The sequence below is a fragment of the Salvelinus sp. IW2-2015 genome, linkage group LG35, assembly GCF_002910315.2.
Source record: "Salvelinus sp. IW2-2015 linkage group LG35, ASM291031v2, whole genome shotgun sequence".
Taxonomy (NCBI): domain Eukaryota; kingdom Metazoa; phylum Chordata; class Actinopteri; order Salmoniformes; family Salmonidae; genus Salvelinus; species Salvelinus sp. IW2-2015.
Window position 1 is genome coordinate 10939625 of NC_036874.1, and position 19896 is coordinate 10959520.

The 19896-nt window shown below is 42.4% G+C and overlaps 3 protein-coding genes across 3 annotated transcripts; all 3 read right to left on the reverse strand.

Annotated features, from left to right (window-relative positions):
- Nucleotides 1-254: 254 nt before the first annotated feature.
- On the reverse strand, nucleotides 255-7306 carry LOC111959040 (SH3 domain-binding protein 5-like). Its single transcript, XM_023980455.3, has 6 exons — nucleotides 6604-7306; nucleotides 6125-6187; nucleotides 5780-5908; nucleotides 5384-5548; nucleotides 3074-3247; nucleotides 255-1434 (listed from the first exon to the last, which is right to left on the reverse strand). The coding sequence occupies exons 1-6, from the start codon at nucleotides 6850-6852 to the stop codon at nucleotides 853-855; spliced, it is 1362 nt and encodes a 453-aa protein (XP_023836223.1). The 5' UTR covers nucleotides 6853-7306; the 3' UTR covers nucleotides 255-852.
- Nucleotides 7307-7844: 538 nt separating this feature from the next.
- On the reverse strand, nucleotides 7845-10775 carry LOC111959023 (alpha-1,3-mannosyl-glycoprotein 2-beta-N-acetylglucosaminyltransferase). Its single transcript, XM_023980426.2, has 3 exons — nucleotides 10557-10775; nucleotides 9318-10209; nucleotides 7845-9175 (listed from the first exon to the last, which is right to left on the reverse strand). Exons 2-3 carry the CDS (start codon nucleotides 9927-9929, stop codon nucleotides 8477-8479), a joined length of 1311 nt encoding a protein of 436 aa, XP_023836194.1. The 5' UTR covers nucleotides 9930-10209; nucleotides 10557-10775; the 3' UTR covers nucleotides 7845-8476.
- Nucleotides 10776-15845: 5070 nt separating this feature from the next.
- LOC111958782 (E3 ubiquitin-protein ligase RNF183-like) lies at nucleotides 15846-19275 on the reverse strand. Its single transcript, XM_023980052.2, has 2 exons — nucleotides 19084-19275; nucleotides 15846-17105 (listed from the first exon to the last, which is right to left on the reverse strand). The coding sequence occupies exon 2, from the start codon at nucleotides 16998-17000 to the stop codon at nucleotides 16080-16082; it is 921 nt and encodes a 306-aa protein (XP_023835820.1). The 5' UTR covers nucleotides 17001-17105; nucleotides 19084-19275; the 3' UTR covers nucleotides 15846-16079.
- Between the last annotated feature and the right edge of the window lie 621 nt (nucleotides 19276-19896).

A 19896-nucleotide genomic window follows, 5' to 3' on the forward strand; every position in this document is an offset into this window, starting at 1 on the left:
CTAAACAATAGGATCTTAAAATTATGGGCTTAAAATAGTAAAATATAATATTATGTCAGTGTGATCTTTTATGAACAATTTATAACATTTTTTAGTTAGCCCTGAATACTAGTACACATGTAATAAAAGTCCAAATAAATAGTTCGGAGTGCTTTCTGTCATCAAGCAAGTTGTCAGAATGGAGTTTGTAACCCTCTTTAATGTGTTTTGGGGTCCTTTTGATTCGAACCCTGAAACCAGGTTTCCAGAACATGTTAAAAAACATATATATATWTTTTTTTAACAAATTCTTCTAGCACTTTTTGCAATACGCGTTTGAATTTATGTACTAAAATAAACAATATTTACAGTGTGAAACAAAAAAAAAATATCTATATTTGACGTGCATATGAATTCACACGTACTTTTTTGTTGCACAAGAACATTGTTTTTAACTTACACCAGAAATTCAGTTACCGTCATTTAGATTGAATAGGGACCCCGTTTGTCATGTTTATTGTAGTCTCTTACTTGGATTGTTCCTTCATGCACTAAGACATACCTGTCTAACGTTTCCTTATTGCCAGAGTAAGGGAAGTAAAGCAGCTAATCTCAGAGGCATGTATGGTCTAGGAGTTTCAGTAGTGTTGTAATATGATGCAAAACCTGTCAGGCTCCTTATAATGTCAGGTCTTACTTGTCAGCGTACCTGTGCTTCGTTACTACGGAGTATCATACACCCGTTTAAATGTGTTACTTTAGATACAGCAGATCTGATTTCTCTTATTTTATATTTTGGTCTTTGCCAGGATAATGAGCTAGCTAGACCGGACACTTATTTTCTTTTCAATTGATAAACTATAAGGACAGCTCTCACAAGCTGAAGCTCCTGTGATGTTGCTTCAGGAACTGCTGTTGGCGCTGCATTTGTCCTTCCTTTCTTTCTCTTTCCCTCCCTCCCCCTCTCTCCTCCCTCTCATTCTCTCCATCCTCCCCAGGCAGACTGCCCACATCGCTAAATTCCCCGAGGTGTTCGATGGAATCGCATTTCTCCAGGTCGGAAGCGATGGTCTGCAGACTGAAGACGGAGAGGGAATCTGACCCTGCTCTCTCTCCATGTGTCTCGGGCCTCTCTCGCCCGYTCTCGTTCTCCCTGTATTTCTCCACCAGCCCAATTTTCTTATCCGCCACTCCGCTTCTGTCCACCCTGTCAGTCTCTATTGCCCCTCCTCCACATGCCCCGCCCTCGGCACCACACACCACACTGTCTGACTCCGCCCCAATAGGGGGACTCCGCCCACCACAGACCATGGTTTGTCCACCTTCCGTTTGGTCCTGTCCCCGCTGAGCGTGAATGGCCTCGCTGATTTGCTCCAGTTTGTGCAGGGCGACAGAGTAGCGGTTTTTCACTTTGGTCACATGCTCCTCCAGCTGCATCACTTTGGTTTTGTGCTCCTGAAGTAACAGAAAACCCAATATGATGGAGAGAAAAGAGAGCAACATACAACATTACTTCCTCCTTGGTTTGAGGCCAAAGAGGGAACAATAACCAACAGGAGCGATCATGGACGGACATGACAGCTCTGTATCAACCATTTCCATGCTTTTCTTACAATAACAGCTTGAAATTACATATATATTAATTGCAACATATATTATATATCACAGGTGGTTGGTGGCACCTTGATTGGGGAGGATGGGCTAGTGGTAGTGGCTGGAGTGGAATAAGTAGAACGGTATCAAATACACCAAACTCATGGTTTCCATGTGTTTGATGCCATTCCATTTCCCCGTTCCAGACATTATTATGAGCCTTCCTCCCCTCAGCAGCCTCCACTGTTATATATGAAAAACAGTGCATTCGGAAAGTATTCGGACCCCTTGACTTTTTATTTTGTTACAGCCTTATTCTAAAATGGATAAAATAGTTTTTCCCCTCATCAATCTACACACTATACCCCATAATGACAAAGCAAAAACAGGTTTAGAAATTTCTGCAAATGTATTACCAATAAAGCGTCACTGCACAGCTATTTTCAGGTCACTACAGAGATGTTCGATCGGGTTCAAGTCCGGGCTCTGGCTGAGCCACTCAAGGACATTCAGAGACTTGTACCGAAGCCACTCCTGCGCTTAGGGTCATTGTCCTGTTGGAAGGTGAACCTTCGCCACAGTCTGAGGTCCTGAGCGCTCTGGAGCAGGTTTTCATCAAGGATCTCTCTGTACTTTGCTCCATTCATCTTTCTCTCGACCCTAACTAGTCTACCAGTCCCTGCACCTGAAAAACATCCTCACAGCATGCTGCTGCCACCCCCATGCTTCACCGTAGAGATAGTGCCAGGTTTCCTCCAGACGTAACGCTTGGCATTTAGGCCAAAGAGTTCAATCTTGGTTTCATCAGACCAGAAAATCTTAGAATGAGAGTCCTTTAGGTGCCTTTTGGCAAACTCCAAGAGGGCTGTCATGTGCCTTTTACTGAGGAGTGGCTTTCGTCTGGCCACTCTACCATAAAGGCCTAATTGGTGGAGTGCTGCAGAGATGGTTGTACTTATGGAAGGTTCTCCCATCTCTACAGAGGAACTCTGGAGCAATGTCAGTGACCATCAGGTTCTTGGTCACTTCCCTGACCAAGGCCCTTCTCCCCCGATTGCTCAGTTTGGCCGGGCGGCCAGCTCTAGGAAGAGTCTTGGTGGTTCCAAACTACTTCCATTTAAGAATGATGGAGGCCACTGTGTTATTGGGGACCTTCAATGCTGCAGACCTTTTTTGGTACTCTTCCCCAGACCTGTACCTCGACACAATCCTGTCTCGGAGCTCTACGGACAATTCCTTTGACCTCATGGCTTGGTTTTTGCTCAGACATGCACTGTCAACTGTTGGACATTATATAGACAAGTGTGTGCCTAGCTCTGTTTTTTATCAAATGCACAAAACTGTCTAAAAACCTGTTTTCACTTTGTCATTATGGGGTATTGTGCGTATAATTAATGAATTTAATAAATGTTATAATAAGGCTGTAACGTAACAAAATGTGGAAAAAGTCAAGGGGTCTGAATACTTTCCCGACTGCACTGTATATTATATATCTATGTACCTCAAGTATGTAGTTGAACTGGGCCTTGAGCTCAAAGTAAGGCTTGGACTTAACGATGGCCCTCTTGAGAGATTTTTGCAGTGTCTGGACTCGAGCCTCTGCCGTCTGACAAGAGTGGGTGACACGCATGTGCTCCCGTTCGCTGCGTAGGCGCTCCTCCTCTGCCTCGTTCACCTTGAGCACACAACCACACAAAATGTTAAGACGGGAAAACACCCCAATCAGTATCCTAACCCCCAACCAACCTAACAAAACAAACTGCTTAACTAATATAAACCAATCCAATTAAAACAGAGTTTAGGCATAGGAGAAAATAGCTACCCGGGGGGTGGGGAATGGTAAGGAAAATACTGATTCAATGTATACCATATCAGCCACCTCAAATAGCCTACACATGGATCACGTTTGATGCAATGATACAACAATACGATGACAGAATGCAACACAAACTGGAATACTGCTTACACTGGTAGCTGGGGTTTCCCCATGTTGCCWTGGAAGTAGCATAGTTTACCAATATCCTGCCAAACTCATTTTAAACCAGTTTTAGTCATGGGGGAACATACASTTGAAGTCGGAAGTTTACATATACCTTAGCCAAATACATTTATACTCAGTTTTTCACAATTCCTGACATTTAATTCTAGTAAAAAGTCCCTGTCTTAGATCAGTTATTACCACTTTATTTTAAGAATGTGAAATGTCAGAATAATAGTGATTTATTTCAGCTTTTATTTCTTTCATCACATTCCCAGTGGGTCAGAAGTTTACATACACTCAATTTGTATTTGGTAGCATTGCCTTTAAATTGTTTAACTTGGGTCAAACGTTTTGGGTAGCCTTCCACAAGCTTCGCACAATAAGTTGGGTGAATTTTGTCCCATTCCTCCTGACAGAGCTGGTGTAACTGAGTCAGGTTTGTAGACCTCCTTTCTCGCACACGCTTTTTCAGTTCTCCCCACAAACTTTCTGTAGGATTGAGGTCAGGGTTTTGTGATGGCCACTCCAATACCTTGACTTTGTTGTCCTTAAGCCATTTTGCTACAACTTTGGAAGTATGCTTGGGGTCATTGTCCATTTGGAAGACCCATTTTCGACCAAGCTTTAACTTCCTGACTGATGTCTTAASATGTTGCTTCAATATATCCACAACATTTTATTCCTCATGATGCCATCTATTTTGTGAAGTGCACCAGTCCCTGCTGCTGCAAAGCACCCCCACAATATGATGCTGCCACCTCCGTGCTTGCAAGCTTACCCCTTTTTCCTCCAAACATAACGATGGTCATTATGGCCAAACAGTTCTATTTTTGTTTCATCAGACCAGAGGACTTTTCTCCAAAAAGCACAATCTTTGTCTCCATGTGCAGTTGCAAACCGTAGTCTGGCTTTTTAATGGTGGTTWTGGAGCAATGGCTTCTTCCTTGCTGAGCAGCCTTTCAGGTTATGTCGATATAGGACTCGTTTTACTGTGGATATAGATACTTTTGTACCCGTTTCCTCCAGCATCTTCACAAGGTCCTTTGCTGATGTTTTGGGATTGATTTGCACTTTTCGCACCAAAGTACGTTCATCTCTAGGAGACAGAATGCGTCTCTTTCCTGAGCACTATGACGGCTGCGTGGTCCCATGTTTATACTTGCGTACTATTGTTTGTACAGATGAACGTGGTACCTTCAGGCGTTTGGAAATTGCTCCCAARGATGAACCAGACTTGTGGACGTCTACCATTTTTTTTCTGAGGATTGGCTGATTTCTTTTGATTTTCCCATGATGTCAAGCAAAGAGGCACTGAGTTTGAAGGTAGGCCTTGAAATACATYYACAGGTACACCTCCAATTGACTCAAATKATGTCAATTAGCCTATCAGAARCTTCTAAAGCCATGACATAATTTTCTGGAATTTTCCAAGCTGTTTAAAGGCACAGTCAACTYAGTGTATGTAAACTTCTGACCCACTGGAATTGTGATACAGTGAAYTATAAGTGAAATAATCTGTCTGTAAACAATTGTTGGAAAAATGACTTGTGTCATGCACAAAGTAGATGTTCTAACCGACTTGCCAAAACTATAGTTGGTTAACAAGAAATTTGTGGAGTGGTTGAAAAACGAGTTTTAATGACTCCAACCTAAGTGTATATAAACTTCCGACTTCAACTGTAGCTACTTGGCGGTGGGGTGGGGATTGTAAGGGAAATACTGATTAAATGAATACCAYATCAGCTCGCTCACATACTAACTGATGAACACATTTAGCATTTTATTTTGTGCTGATGCAGTTATAGCAGTATCTGGGGTTTCCYCTGTTACCTTGGAGGTAGCATGGTTGAGCATCTCCTGCCAGGTGGGGTCCAGGGTGTTCCTGCCGTCGGCCATGAGGCCCTGCTCTGCCACGTACACCATCTCCCTGGCAGCCGTGTGCATGGAAACGGCCCGCTCATAGCTCAGCGCTGCCTTCTGGGTCTCCTGCTGAGCCTGTGAGAGGGACAGCCAATCAGATACTGAGAAAACAGGGCATGCAGTTGCACAGCAACCAATCACGTGGGACAAACGATTAAACTGTTGTTGAGTTTTGAGAAAAGTRGGACAAGCAGGTGAATGGCAAATACTGCATCGTGTCCCATATTTTGATTCAGTGATAAAGAACTCTTGAAATGTATTGTTGCAAATGCAACAAAATCCCACACAGTGCATGTACAACAGTACCTCCTTGGCAAGYCGACGAGCCTCATAGTAGGGCCTGGCCTTCTCGATGCAGGTACCAAGCTGGGAGCTGTGGGCGTTCAGTTTTCTGGCTGAGTCTGTGAGGATCTTCCTGTAACCCGATCTGGCATCCTACACATACACAAAAGGAATTCCTTATCAGATTTCATTGTAATGGGCATTTCTGCTCATTTAAAGCATATTTTCCAGATTAACAATGGGTTTACAGCATGTTATGGGAATTGAAAATGAACTGATGATTGATTCTTTGGAAAAACCTGATTAGTACCGAAAGGGGTGATGTATGGGGCCAGATTTATCATGGGAGAGGTGATGATATCCACTTACATCCAAGTGCAGTTCTAGTTGGTTGATTTCTACACTGGCCTCGTTGAGGTGTTCCAACTCCTCCTGGAAACAGAAAATATATGAGGGAGCACAGGAGGAAGCAGATACTTTGATTAGTTGGTTTGTAACAACACAMTCAGTTAATATTAGCTCTCTTGGAACCACTGTTACATTTGGTGGATAAACCCTGTAGATTTCAACCTGGATTAACATAGATTAATCCCATCATGATATCAGAAAGAGTGGCATGTGCACAAACATTGATTTCATCCTCCTGAATTAGCCCTCATGGACTGAGCAAAACATCCCTTCCCTGTTGAATTATCAACAGTAGGCTAAGAGACCATCCAATACCACAAACTGCAGTGAATCTACTCATGCATGCAACTCATTCGGTAAACCTTTAGCTATGTAGCATAGACCAGGAAATCCCATTCAGATCAAAATATATTATAAGGGTTCAGTCAACTTTTCCCCACCTGAATTCTGGGATCCAATTCCTCTTCRTATGGGCTGTGCAGTTCACCTTCGTTCTTCTCTTTACACTCTTCTCCCTCGAAGGTGTCTTTCTCTTTGAGCACCGATTCAGCTGTATCTCCATTCATTTCCTTGTCATTTGGTTCCCCACCCTTCACCTCAGCATCCCCACCAGGGGTCTCTTCCCTCCATTCGCCCACTTCGGGGTCTCCTGAGCCGGCTGGGCTCACACGCAAATCACCTGGCTCCATTCCAGGCCCAGTTAGCAAGCTAACGTTAGCTAACCAAATAACGGTACCGTTGSTTTYCTYTTTAGCCAACTAGCTGTGTTCTAGCCAGTTACTAACTGCGTTTTGTATGTGTGAGAATTTGATTAGGACCATAGGGAAAAAAATATTTTAAAAGACAGCAAAGCCAGACTATCTCTGGCGTTTCAGTGTATCATTCAATCCCGCTAGTTTAGCCACAGGAGGCTAACGTGACGACMCTACCAGTACAGTAGCTAGCTCTACAGCTAGCTAACGTTAGCACGTTGCATAAAAACAAAACATTATTTAAAAAGAAATTGACTGCAAATAACRGACATTGAAATTAAATATAGCCAATAAATAATTATATTTTTTCATCACCAGTAGTCTCTCCTCCATCTCTCCCACCTAGCGTTCCCTCCACCGCTTGCTTGCTAGCTATGTTCTTAGCTAGCAAAACAAAAGGTAAATAGAGAACGCTTACCTCGTCCTTTGGTTTGAACTCTTACTGGTTCCGTAGCCATGCCTCGTCTTACTTGCAGGTTCCTTTTCGACAATGCAAGAACAATAATACAAGATAAGAATACGACCATAAAGGAAATGGCTAAGTAGAATAGAAGAAACATTTTAGCATAAGTATAATAYAGGAAGGCACAATTTATAGTCCAATATTTACACGTGTTTTGGGGAGGGAGGGCAATTGTTTAAATTGTTCAATATTTAGTAGCCTTATGWGAGGTGGAGATCATTAATTAGAAAAATATATACATTGAGTATACCTAACACTCCTAATATTGAGTTGCACCCCCCCTTCCCACATTTGTGTCAAGTTGGCTGGATGTCCTTTGGGTGGAAGACCATTCATGATACACACAGGAAACTGTTGAGCATTAAAAACCCAGCAGCTTTGCAGTTCTTGACACCAACTGGTGTACCTGCCACCTATTAATATRGCAAAGGAACCTAGGCTGAAACAAATGCCATAAACAGCAGAGTTGATTGGTAGAATTTAATTCCTTAAGTACATAACATACAGCATTTGTGATGTGTATCTTGCATTTAAATAAATACACACTTCAGTAGCCGTCTCTTTGGGAAAAACATTAAGCATTATTATAACCAGGTTAAAATAGTCAAAACAGTTCTCCAAAAGATTAACTAAATATTGTGAAGCAATTATACTTTAGGACCAATCACTAGTTGACCACCACCATTATTGAACACGCCACAGATAATATATTTTTCATCTGACATAGATTAGTAACAGATAGTCTCCCAGAAATTGCTTACAAGACTGAGAATAATCAAAGTGGATGTTGCATTGAATTTCATGTGCATGATTAGAGTATATAAAAAAATAAATCTCTGAAAATAATGACATCGGTACCTACCCTACTATCCCAACCTCAYATTGCAAAAATATATTTATTTGAGCGTATGAAAAATCCTGAGAAGTATGGGGAGAAAAATCAAACATCAGAAATGGAAGAGAGAGGATAGGCATCTCATAATCTCACTATAGCTTAAAGCCAGGTCCACATCTGGCATTCATTGGTCTCACTTMTGTTGCCATAGTACTATCTGTAATGTGCAGAGCCCTTTCCTCTTCAGTCCTTTGTGTTTGTCATCAACTCCAGGTTGGGTCATATTTGCTCCATCCCGGAGGGGGTGCCAGGAAGATTCTCCTTCCCCTTGACAGGAAACTGACCACTCCCCGATACCCTGTCCGTGGGACCCCTGACTTCAAGTCCTCCATCACGCCCAGGTTTTTGGCCAACACTTTGAAACCATCTCTGCTTGAGTAGTGTAGACAAAATGGACCCGCTCCTTTTAACTGTCCCCGTTGGACCTCTTCATATTTGACCAAAGGCGCACTGTAAACCTGCTTCTCAAAGATCTCCTTGTATTTTTCCTCCTTCAAGTAAGCCAGATCCAGCTTGGTGAAAGGCACAAATTCACTATTCAGTTTAATGTAGCGTAGGTATTTGTCATAAAATTGGCCTAGGCTCACACCTTTCCGTCCAAAGGTTAAAGTTCTGGATATTTCGGGTCGAATACAGGCTCGATCTCTGCGCTGATCTGGCTGACGCATCCAGTCATCCCAGAATGCACCAGGCCACTTGGTCTCCAGCTCCATCCAGAGTTCCTTGAGCATCATCCAGCCCAGCCCAGGGAAGAAGTCTGTCCTGTACAGGAGGTCTGCTTTACCAGGGTCGACGTAGCCGTCCCGACCATTGTCATTCCAGGCAGACACACACCACAGAGACGGGTCAGATTTCAGGATTGGGTGAAGGGATCTGAAATACTCAAAGAAGTCTGGTGCCACCTAGTGAGAGAATGGAAAACAATGTTTTTTTAGTTGTTCAACTGGCAACTAGAGAGGATGTAAACAATGATGAGCACAAAACAAATGGATTTAACATTTCACTTCAAWGCATATTTCAAGTCAGWGTAGAGAAAATGATTACCTCCAAATCATCTTCCACAATAACAACAGAGGAATGTGAAAGAGAGTTGAACACCTGGTTGAGAGCCCAGCGATAGTGCCTGGAGATTTTGTAGTAGCCCTGGAACTTCTTGTGTTCTGGTCTCACGGCAATATCTGACAGGTCTGGTTGTTTCAGGTGAGTTACCTGACTGCCATAAGAACCAATCACCTGTGCAGTCTCCGCATGCCCACAGTCCTGGCTGACTATAATTGGGTAGAGTTCAACTGAGGGGCGGTACTCTATGAGTTTGTCCAGGCAGCGTTTGACAGTAACTCTGTTGCAGGCTATAACCAAGATGGGAATGACCACTTGAGGGGGGCCACCTCTGCTGGCGCCATTCTCATTGGGTTGTTCCCATAGTGACCGATGACCCTGTATCTGAAGCAGGATTTTTCTCTGCATTTCAAGCTCTGCCTCAAAGGCTTCTGCCATGTGGATCACATCCCCAGCCAAATCAGCCCCTCCTCGTCCTCCATCCATCTCCTCTCGACCAGACAGGGGTCGGCCCCACAGATAGAAGACCACGACGGCATTCCAGGCGACAAAGAGAAAAGCACCACAGAGAATAGCAGAACCTCTCTTACGGAGCATGGCCCAAACAACTTACGAGGGAAAGGAAGTGACAAAGGAATGCAGAACACAAGAAGGACATGTGGAGAGGTTAATTGGTTAGTTTAAATCTTGTATTAAAGTAATGAAAACATAAACAGGTTAACATAATTAGGTAAAGCCTGAGTCAAAAAAAGACAAGGAATATGTATAAGGTATGAGGGAAAAATTGAGGGAGAGCTGGATTCATCTTGGACAGGAGGTAGGTGAGCTGGTTAGGGGATGAAAGCGCTGGTCTTCAGTTCATACCTTCCCTGTCAATCTGAAATGATAAAATTGATATAGATAAAACACAGGGTTCAAAAGCTAGTCAATTAACAAAGTCACTGTCACTTACATTAATCGAGTACAAAAGTATGAACTATAAGCCCACTGTAGATAGTTGGAGGGAAAGACATACTGAAAAGGTGACATTCATAGGCTAATCGATTTTTATATCACCTGTAGCTAGCTCTCGCAACGCACCTCCGAAATGCGACAGATTTACTTTATTATCGGAGTAATTCATCCATTGTTTGATAACTATATTGGACCTTGGTAATCTTTCGACCGAATTGCTAGGCAGCTAATTTTAGACAGAAAATTTAATTCCCAGAAATTAGCACTTACCTCCAGTTTCATAACGTAGAATTCGGTCTCTGTAGCCATTTCTTCCTTCGTTTCACTAACCTCTTCGATGACAATATGCAGGATCAATAAGCAAGTGAAGATTAAATAATGTATCGTCGTCRCACTTTAATTTGGATTGTTTTTATTATCAAATCAACTTCATTTCGACAGTTTCATTCCTGCCATTTGTTTTCTCAAGACACAAGAGTGCAGTCTTCCGGATAGCAATTTTTTTTACCGGAAGTCCTGCCTTAATAACCGTCACCTTGAGAATTTACCCAACTGGACCAAATAGGGCTGAACAATTTCCAGTACGATTCATAGTCATTAAACTGTATCACYCTGTGTACTAGTCTTAAACATACCTATCTTAGATGCATGTCTTTCGGAGAACGTTTTTTTGTCATGTTCTTAATGTTCTTTTATTTTCCCAATAAATATTAATATTCCAGATATGTTCATATTTCATGAATGTATTACATGGTAAAAATAATAATAAATAAGAGTTTTTCATGTTTACAAATGCAAAAATACTGCATTCAGCACAAGGGCTGTAGGCCTTTATTGATCATAGGCCTACTTACCATTGCATTTCCAGTAACTAAAGAAAACAAGAAGCAATCAATGGGCATACATTTCAGGATAATCACATTTTGCRTAGGCTATTATCTTCCAGACCACAAAAGATGTCATTGTTCTTGGTTATTCATCAAAAAGGCCAAATTTGGCTTCAGCCCAATAAAGATAAATATCATGTTACCATACAATCACAGTTGACACCTGTCGAGAATCAACAGAAGAAAGTTGACCCTGGGCCTATATCTCATTCTAGTAAGGTAATCTGGCATCATTATGCAACAGGATAGGCTTATATAGCCAATCACACACCCATTTGTGTGCACCTTTAGTCATGTGATACTACATTCCTAACTCCTTTGTGTTCGTGACAATACATGGAACATTTTGTGTATCACAAGGGGTGAAATTATACACTGAGTGTACAAAACATTAGGAGCACCTGCTCTTTCCATGACATGGACCAGGGATGGGCAACTGGCGCATGCGGCCGTGGCGCCCCTTTTGTAGGCCCGCTGAACTCTGTCGGGGTCTCAACTTACTGTTGAGTTAGAATACACACGGTGCAATTTCRAAATTTGGTTGTGATCAGCGGTCACTCAATTAGCCCATGTCAGCCATTTAATTTAGATTAGTAAGTTAGTCTAGCGGCCAGCTATCTTAAACTTGTATCAAGAATGGTGAAATGTTTTGTGGTCCCTACCACCATCAAAGTTGTCCATCCCTGACATAGACTGACCAGGTGAATCCAGGTGAAAGCTTTGATCCCTTATTGATGTCACCTGTTAAATCCACTTCGATCAGTTTGGATGAAGGGGAGGAGACAGGTTAAAGAAGGATTTTAAGCCTTGAGACAATTAAGACATGGATTGTGTATGTGTGYCATTCAGAGGGTGAATGGGCAAGACAAAATATTTAAGGGCCTTTGAACAGGGTATGGTGGTGCCAGGCACACCAGTTTGAGTGTGTCAAGAACTCCAATGCTGCTGGGTTTTTCATGCACAACAGTTTTCTGTGTATCAAGAATGGTCCACCACCCAAAGGACAACCAGCCAACTTGATACAACTGTGGGAAGCATTGGAGTCAACATGGGCTAGCATCCCTGTGGAACGCTTTCGACACCTTGTAGTCCTTGCAACTCAATATTAAGAAGGCGTTCTTAGTATTTTGTACACTCAGTGTACATGCAATGCAAMCTGCAGATCAATAAAAGACTACAAACAATGTAGAGTATCCGGTGAAATCAAAAGGGTGTTAGATTGATTTGATGGAGTTTATAGCATGATTATTCCCTGAACAATATTTTTAAAATCTGTCAGATTTGTTGTTTWTTTCTAATAATCCTCAGAGCTGACAGTGATATTTGGCTTTCATACAGCAAAGCGATTGTCAAAACAACTGAGTGACTYATCAACTGATAAGAAAACATGTCATCATGTAGCGTGTCTCAAAGTCAGGTGCTTACTGTTCAACGCCTTTCTGGAAGTCAGTTCCCCATACAAAGTGCTTTGAAAATATTAAAACMGTGTGCTTTCACATTGGACATTCCAACCGGGGACCTGGGAGTGTCACCTATGCATATTTGGTAGTGTGTGTGTATGGGTGTGCACTGGTGTTCAGGCCCTTAGTTGTGCCTTCCACTTTGTTCATTCAATGACTCACCCTGCAAAACTGAACAAAAATAGGCTACATTGTGAAGCATATTGTTTTGAACATATTTGTCATTACATTGGGGTATGGTTTTCATTGGGTATAGCACACAAATGTTCAGTGGTTCAGGCACAGTAGACTATGGCAGAGGCTTAATTATGAAATCTCAATGTTCTTCACTCACCTGTTGAACACTACTTCTGACAGAGGTGCTTTTTCCTCTGATCAGGTGTGTGGTCTGTCCCTCCATGGCAGCTTCCCCAACACCATTTGGCCTGGACCTGCAGAACACTCCCAGTTTCACATGCATGATTTCAGACACAAACAGGGTGAAAAATAAGCACCTGTTCTTCAGAGTAGACCAACCATTTAGGATAAAAGCAGAGATCATATTTTCCTCTATTTCCTTATTATGCCAAGTTATGGACACATTCAAAATGGCAGGGGAGGTTTCTATGATTTTGTCCCCCAAAAAGTGTTCTCATAGTTCCTATGAGTAATGCCATTTTTCATTTTGGGCATTTGGCACAYTCAAGGAGCGCGGGGCCCCTGGCGAGCAAATTATTGGCTCCGTAATCTTTGCTTGACAGGTATAATTTCCTGACTCATAATCTCTCGTTTTGCTGTTYGACTCAGGTTTATATTCCACAGACACTCCATTTCCAAACTGAAGTCGTTGTCCTTGAAAAAATGACTTCCATACTGAGGGAGTTCGTTTTGGCAGCACGGAGTCACATACCGCTCCGCAAACCAATACGAGGCTGTATCCCGAGGTAGCAGGCAGCTTCTTCTTTGCTTGATTCCTGGCTAGGATATTCCCACGACACCGTAGAACAGCAAACAAAGCAGAAGCAGAAGGGGTAGAAGCCATCGTTCTCGATATTCTRGTGGTGACTGTCCACAACGTTAATTCTATTGTCACACATCTACCATAAACTTCTGCAAGCACTGTAATTCAAGAGGAAAACATATCCATGTTTGACGACATAACGTTAGCTATTCAATCCGAACACTCGCACGGTTAGGCCAATATCCAGTTTGCGTCAGGGGTCTTTCTGGACCGGGGTCTGGTTCACCCAAGCAGAAGCTCCGAGGAATGGCGAACAAGGTTTGGTCCCCGCACAAAGTTGAAATAGATTGCATAAAACTGGTTTAAATGGATTAAAATAGAATAGCCTATGGACAATTGATATAAAGTCACAATTTACAACACCTGGCATTTCTCTCTGGCTTACACAATTTCAAATATTTGAAAATACATTAATAATGATTGTTGTGATATATTTCTGGGGAGATTTAAACAGCTTATCTGAAATTGTTTGCCCTATTGTATGTCCCTCTATAAACACACACACACACACACACACACACACAGAGAAAAAGAGACAACAATGCTATGTAATTACAATGTACCTGCCTATTGTATGTGCATAGAATTACTTGCTTTAGCATCACTAAATAGGCCTATAAAGTGGGAACAAAAAATGAATGGGTTTACCATAAGAATTACTTACTATAATGAATTTACCATAAGAACATCAAATTAAATACAGGGTGTTCTGGTTAACAGTGGTTGAAATAGACTTATGTCTGTGTCAACACCTGCTTGTAAAAAAGACAAAGACATACTCGCATAGCCAGATTAGGTCAAGTGGTGGCCCGAGCATCAGTGGTGGCCTGAGCATTTTGTGTTGTTTACAAAATGAGTCTTGTTTCTGCWCTCACCACAATATTAACTTTTAGGTAACCATTCAAATTTGATATTTTAATGATTAAGAGCATATTTCTTAAACAATTAATAAAACGCTTGCATGTTATACAACACATACGCTTAGTCATGCTGTCAAATGTCACTGCCTCCTTTCCATTATGAATTACTTGCATGCAAGGTGCCTTGTAAGAGGTTTGTCTGTCACACTGACAACCATAGAATGGAAAACATAGCTAMTACAACTAGAACTAGTCATGAGTGACACTGTTTCACTGATACATACACTGAGTATACCAAACATTAGGAACACCTTCCTAATATTGAGTTGCACCCCGGTGCGCCTGGCACCTACTACCATACCCAGTTCAAAGGCACTTAAATCTTTTGTCTTGCCCATTCACCCTCTGAATGGCTCACATACACAATCCAGGTCTCAATTGTCTCAAGGCTTCAAAATCCTTCTTTAACCCGTCTCCTCCCCTTATCGAAACTGATTGAAGTGGATTTAACAAGTGACATCAATAAGGGATCATAGATTTCACTTGAATTCACCTGGTAAGTATATGTAATTGAAAGAGCAGGTGTTGTTAATGTTCTGTATAGTGTAGCTTTCAGTAAAATGTTAAAACAGTACACACACACATACACACACACACACTGAACCTGTCAGGAAATAGTACAAAAACGAAAAGAAAAATGAAAAGAAAATGATTCTCTAATGGGACTAAAAGAGGAAGGAGTGACCAACGTGCCGCCAGGCAAAGATCTTATCAGAAATCAAATCAGCACATTTGGTTTTACTGTAAGGCAACGGCATGTAACATGGCACTGGGTCTATAGGAAATGTCATTCATTTCAGGGTGGTAGGAATATATCTGCTATGGCAAGAGAGACCTATTCCATTGTTGTTGTTGTTTTAGTTTTTTACAAATGTATCATTCTTATTTGAACTCTATATGTATATTCATATTTTGTACRTAAATATACATTAGTTAAACATCAATGAATGTAAAACAATCTTGAGCTGAACATTTTTACATCACAATGTAAAGAATAAGATAATGCTCAGTGTAATCAAATAATCTCTAACTTGTAATAATTCTCCATGGCAGACATCAGTGCAATTACATAGTACACAACTTTATAATAAATTACATTTCCCCAGACAACATTAATTGTCCTCTCTGACTTCACYGCAATAGCTGTCCCGTTCACATTTGGGTAAATGTTCCATGTTCATGATCTATATACTGCAGGAAGGAAGACAAAATGGTGGATAAAAAATAACTCTTGCGACACTTTTCCCATTAGTACTTCTTGTGCATCAGTCCTTCATAAACAACATGGCCCTTGTYATGTATTGACCCCAGTTGAGTGTGCACTAGTGCTTTCAGGGTCACCTTTCTTTTCAGTTCATTCACATTTTCTTCATAACTGAGTATTAGTAAAGAAAATGAAATGGCAGATATTAGGATCACTGACAATATTTGTCCTCTCAAAATATCTGAGTGATTCTCTCCTCTGGTCTTACTTCCCTTCATCCCACCACCATCCCCTCTTTTCCTCAGGGTAATTGACCCCCTGGTTATGGTTGGCTGGAATTCCCCTGGTTGGGTTTGCTGCCGTTGGGGAGGACCACATTGGGCAAGACCATGAAGGCCAGGATGCCCATCAGCATCAGCACCACGATGATGGTGATGATGGATGCCATCACGGTGTAGTAGCACTGGTCCGTGCGGAACATCCTGCGCARGCGACCTCTGACCCTGCTAGGGGGGCGACCCACGTCCACGACAGTGGCGAGGCCCTGATCCATGGTGCCCAGCTGGAGGTTGCTGGAGGCCTGCCGGTCCTGCTTCTTGAGAGTGGGCAGGGTGAGGCTGGACTTGGCCAGGCTGGTAGTACCAGGAGGGGGCTTCTTGAGGACCAGCTTGCCCTTGCTGCGCTTGAAGCGCACGGACAGTGCCCTCTGCATCTCTGGAGGGAGTTTGCGGAAGATGTCCTTGTTGTTGCCCAGCTGGGGCAGGTTGCGGCCATGGGGCAGGTTGGTGAGCTCTCGACACACAGGRCAGGAAAGAGACTTGAGCTCTAAGGAGGTGACGTTGATCCGGGCCAGGCACTCCAGACAGAAGGTGTGCCCGCAGGAGAGCAGCTTGGGGGTTTTAAAGACGTTGTCGTATTCGCAGAAGCAAACCACGCACTCAGTGTCCTCCATGTCGTTTTCCTGGGGGTCAGACTTCTTCTGGTTGCTGTCATCTCCAGCCCTGTCTTGCCTCCTGTTCTCCTCACTTCTACCACGCTCCCTTCTCAACCCTTTGTCTCTCTTCCTCTCCCTCCTTCTCCCAGATCCCCCTCCTCTCTCGGAGTCAGTGCTCATGGACCTACGCACCTTGGTGGATTTCTCCTTTTTCTCCTTCTTGATGCWGTCAGGTTTGGGTTTGACGTTGGGCGGCTGTTCAGCCCCGTAGCCTCCATCGGCACCCTGTCTTTCCCTGTTGTCACTCATGGTGGACAGAGGCAGGTGGAGGTGCTGTGGTAGACGTAGCTGTGATGGCTGGAGTCAAATGGAGAGTGACGTGAGGATCTGGTTTTTCACGTCTCTCCAGAGGAGCTGTGGAGGAATGTGATTGTCGGTGAGACAAGGGGATTGGTTTGTCACAGAGAGCTAATTTAGTTTAGGCAACATAAAGAGCATAGGGAATGCATTTCTAGCAATGGCAACAAAAAGTACCTCGTCTATCTCAAATAGGTAAAGACAGGGAAATATACAGTTGAAAGCGGAAGTTAAAATACACATAGGCTTTAGAAGCTTCTGATAGGCTAATTGACATCATTTGCGCATATGGAGGTGTACCTGTGGATGTATTTCAAGGCCTACCTTCAAACTCAGTGCCTCTTTGCTTGACATCATGGGAAAATCAAAWGAAATCAGCCAAGACCTCAGAAAAAAAATGGTAGACCTCCACAAGTCTGGTTCATCCTTGGGAGCAATTTCCAAACGCCTGAAGGTACCATGTTCATCTGTACAAACAATAGTACGCAAGTATAAACACCATGGGACAGCGCAGCCGTCATACCGCTCAGGAAGGAGACACGTTCTGTCTCCTAGAGATGAACGTACTTTGGTGCGAAAAGTGCAAATCAATCCCAGAACAACAGCAAAGGACCCTGTGAAGATGCTGGAGGAAACGAGTACAAAAGTATCTATATCCACAGTAAAACAAGTCTTATATCGACATAACCTGAAAGGCCGCTCAGCAAGGAAGAAGCCACTGCTCCAAAACCGCCATAAAAAAGCCAGACTAAAAATAGAACTGTTTAGTCATAATGACCATCGTTATGTTTGGAGGAAAAAGGGGGATGCTTACAAGGCGAGGAACACCATCCCAACCGTGAAGCACGGGGGTGGCAGCATCATGTTGTGGGGGTGCTCTGCTGCAGGAGGGACTGGTGCACTTCACAAAATAAATGGCATCATGGACAATTATGTGGATATATTGAATCAGCATCTCAAGACATCCGTCAGGAAGTTAAAGCTTGGTCGCAAATGGGTCTTCCAAATAGACAATGACCCCAAGCATACTTCCAAAGTTGTGGCAAAATGGCTTAAAGACAACAAAGTCAAGGTATTGGAGTGGCCATCACAAAGCCCTGACCTCAATTCCATAGAAAATTTGTGGGCAGAACTGAAAAAGCGTGTGCAAGCAAGGAGGCCTACAAACCTGACTCAGTTACACCAGCTCTGTCAGGAGGAATGGGCCAAAATTCACCCAACTTAATTGTGGGAAGCTTGTGGAAGGCTACCTGAAACGATTGACCCAAGTTAAACAATTTAAAGGCAATGCTACCAAATACAAATTGAGTGTATGTAAACTTCTGACCCACTGGGAATGCGATGAAAKAAATAAAATCGGAAATAAATAATTCGCTGTTCTATTATTCTGACATTTCACATTCTTAAAATAAAGTGGTGATCCTAACTGACCTAAGACAGGGACTTTTTACTAGGATTAAATGTCAGGAATTGTGAGAAACTGAGTTTAAATGTACTTGGCAAAGGTGTATGTAAACTTCCGACTTCAACTGTAGTTTAGTCTATGAATATACCATAACTCATTACTTGCCATATAATCTATTGACTAGAATTCCATTTACACAAGCCAATGCTATTTTTGAGTTGTCATGCTAGGTTTCATACCCTCAGTTCGCTTGTGAATATGGATGAGCCATCGACAAACAAGACATAGCCAGTGGTCTGTACGACTGTGTAAAATGTAAATTACATTTGAGCATATTGACCAGGAACACGTTCAAAACAGTCTTGGTGTTCTGAACTGTAGAGCTGAAAATGCTGAGCTACTGAAATGTTAAATTCACATACTTTAACACATTATCTAGTAGAGTAAGTCACTATGGTATTTTGTATCAGTTACTCAACAAAAGTTGCATTAGTTGTAACGGTCATCAACATTGCAAACTATGTGCAAATAGTAATACGATTTTCAATGATTCAATATAGCGCCTATATTTGAGAGTATGSTACATTGAGTTCTCACAATGACAAGTTCATCATGATGGTGAACACTTACCTGTGGCGTTAGCTGACATGTACCAGTCTGTCAGAGATGGTCCTTCAAAGAGTACTTTCCCAGTGGAGAATATCCCATTCAGTGAGTCCCTTGCATCTCCATTGAGACACACCGAGACACTAACATGCCAAGTGGACCTTACTCCTCCAGTTTTCCCCCTCTGTTAATTTCTCTCCTTTCCCTTCTCTCTCTGTCAATCTGTGTATGGTATTTCCTCTTTATATTCCTCCTTCATCCCTCCCTTTTACATCTGCAGTGTCTCGCTCTCTCTCGTCTGACCAGTTGTATCAGTTTATTTGGCATTAAACCACTGCCTCAAGTTTGTATGCGTCTGTGAAATGTGAGGGTAAACTGTTATCGCGGGATGTTTTTTTYATCTCAKTGTGTGTATTTGTACATAGTTTATGGAACCTGTAGAACTGTAATGTGGGTAGTCTGGGTACCGCTGCCAGATAGTGTTTTCCATGTCTGCGTGTGTAAACATTTGAAGCTTTCATGACATGTCAATCTTCACATAAATTGTATTAAAACGTCCTTAAAGCTAATTTATTTCTAATGGCCACTACAGTTGTTTATCATCTAACTTTAAGTCCCACATTCCAAATTAATGTTTGACATTCTACAGACTAGAATGTGGAATGTGTTTGTTTCCTTGTCTGCTGTTGGACAGGGAAGTGATCGGCTGCATGGAAAACTCCACAAGGCTCTTGAAGCAGAGCACCGACCTGTCAAATGCACTCATGTCATGATGAATACGTGTCATACCTACAGTGTTTTTCTGGCATTAGACTAACGCATCACATGCAGGTTTAC

Coding starts and splice junctions, on each gene's coding strand:
- LOC111959023 (XM_023980426.2), bottom strand. CDS start 9,929: ATGCTCCGTAAGAGAGGTTCTGCTATTCTCTGTGGTGCTTTTCTCTTT. Junction 9,176..9,317: donor TTGTGGAAGATGATTTGGAG/GTAATCATTTTC, acceptor TTCTCTCACTAG/GTGGCACCAGACTTCTTTGA.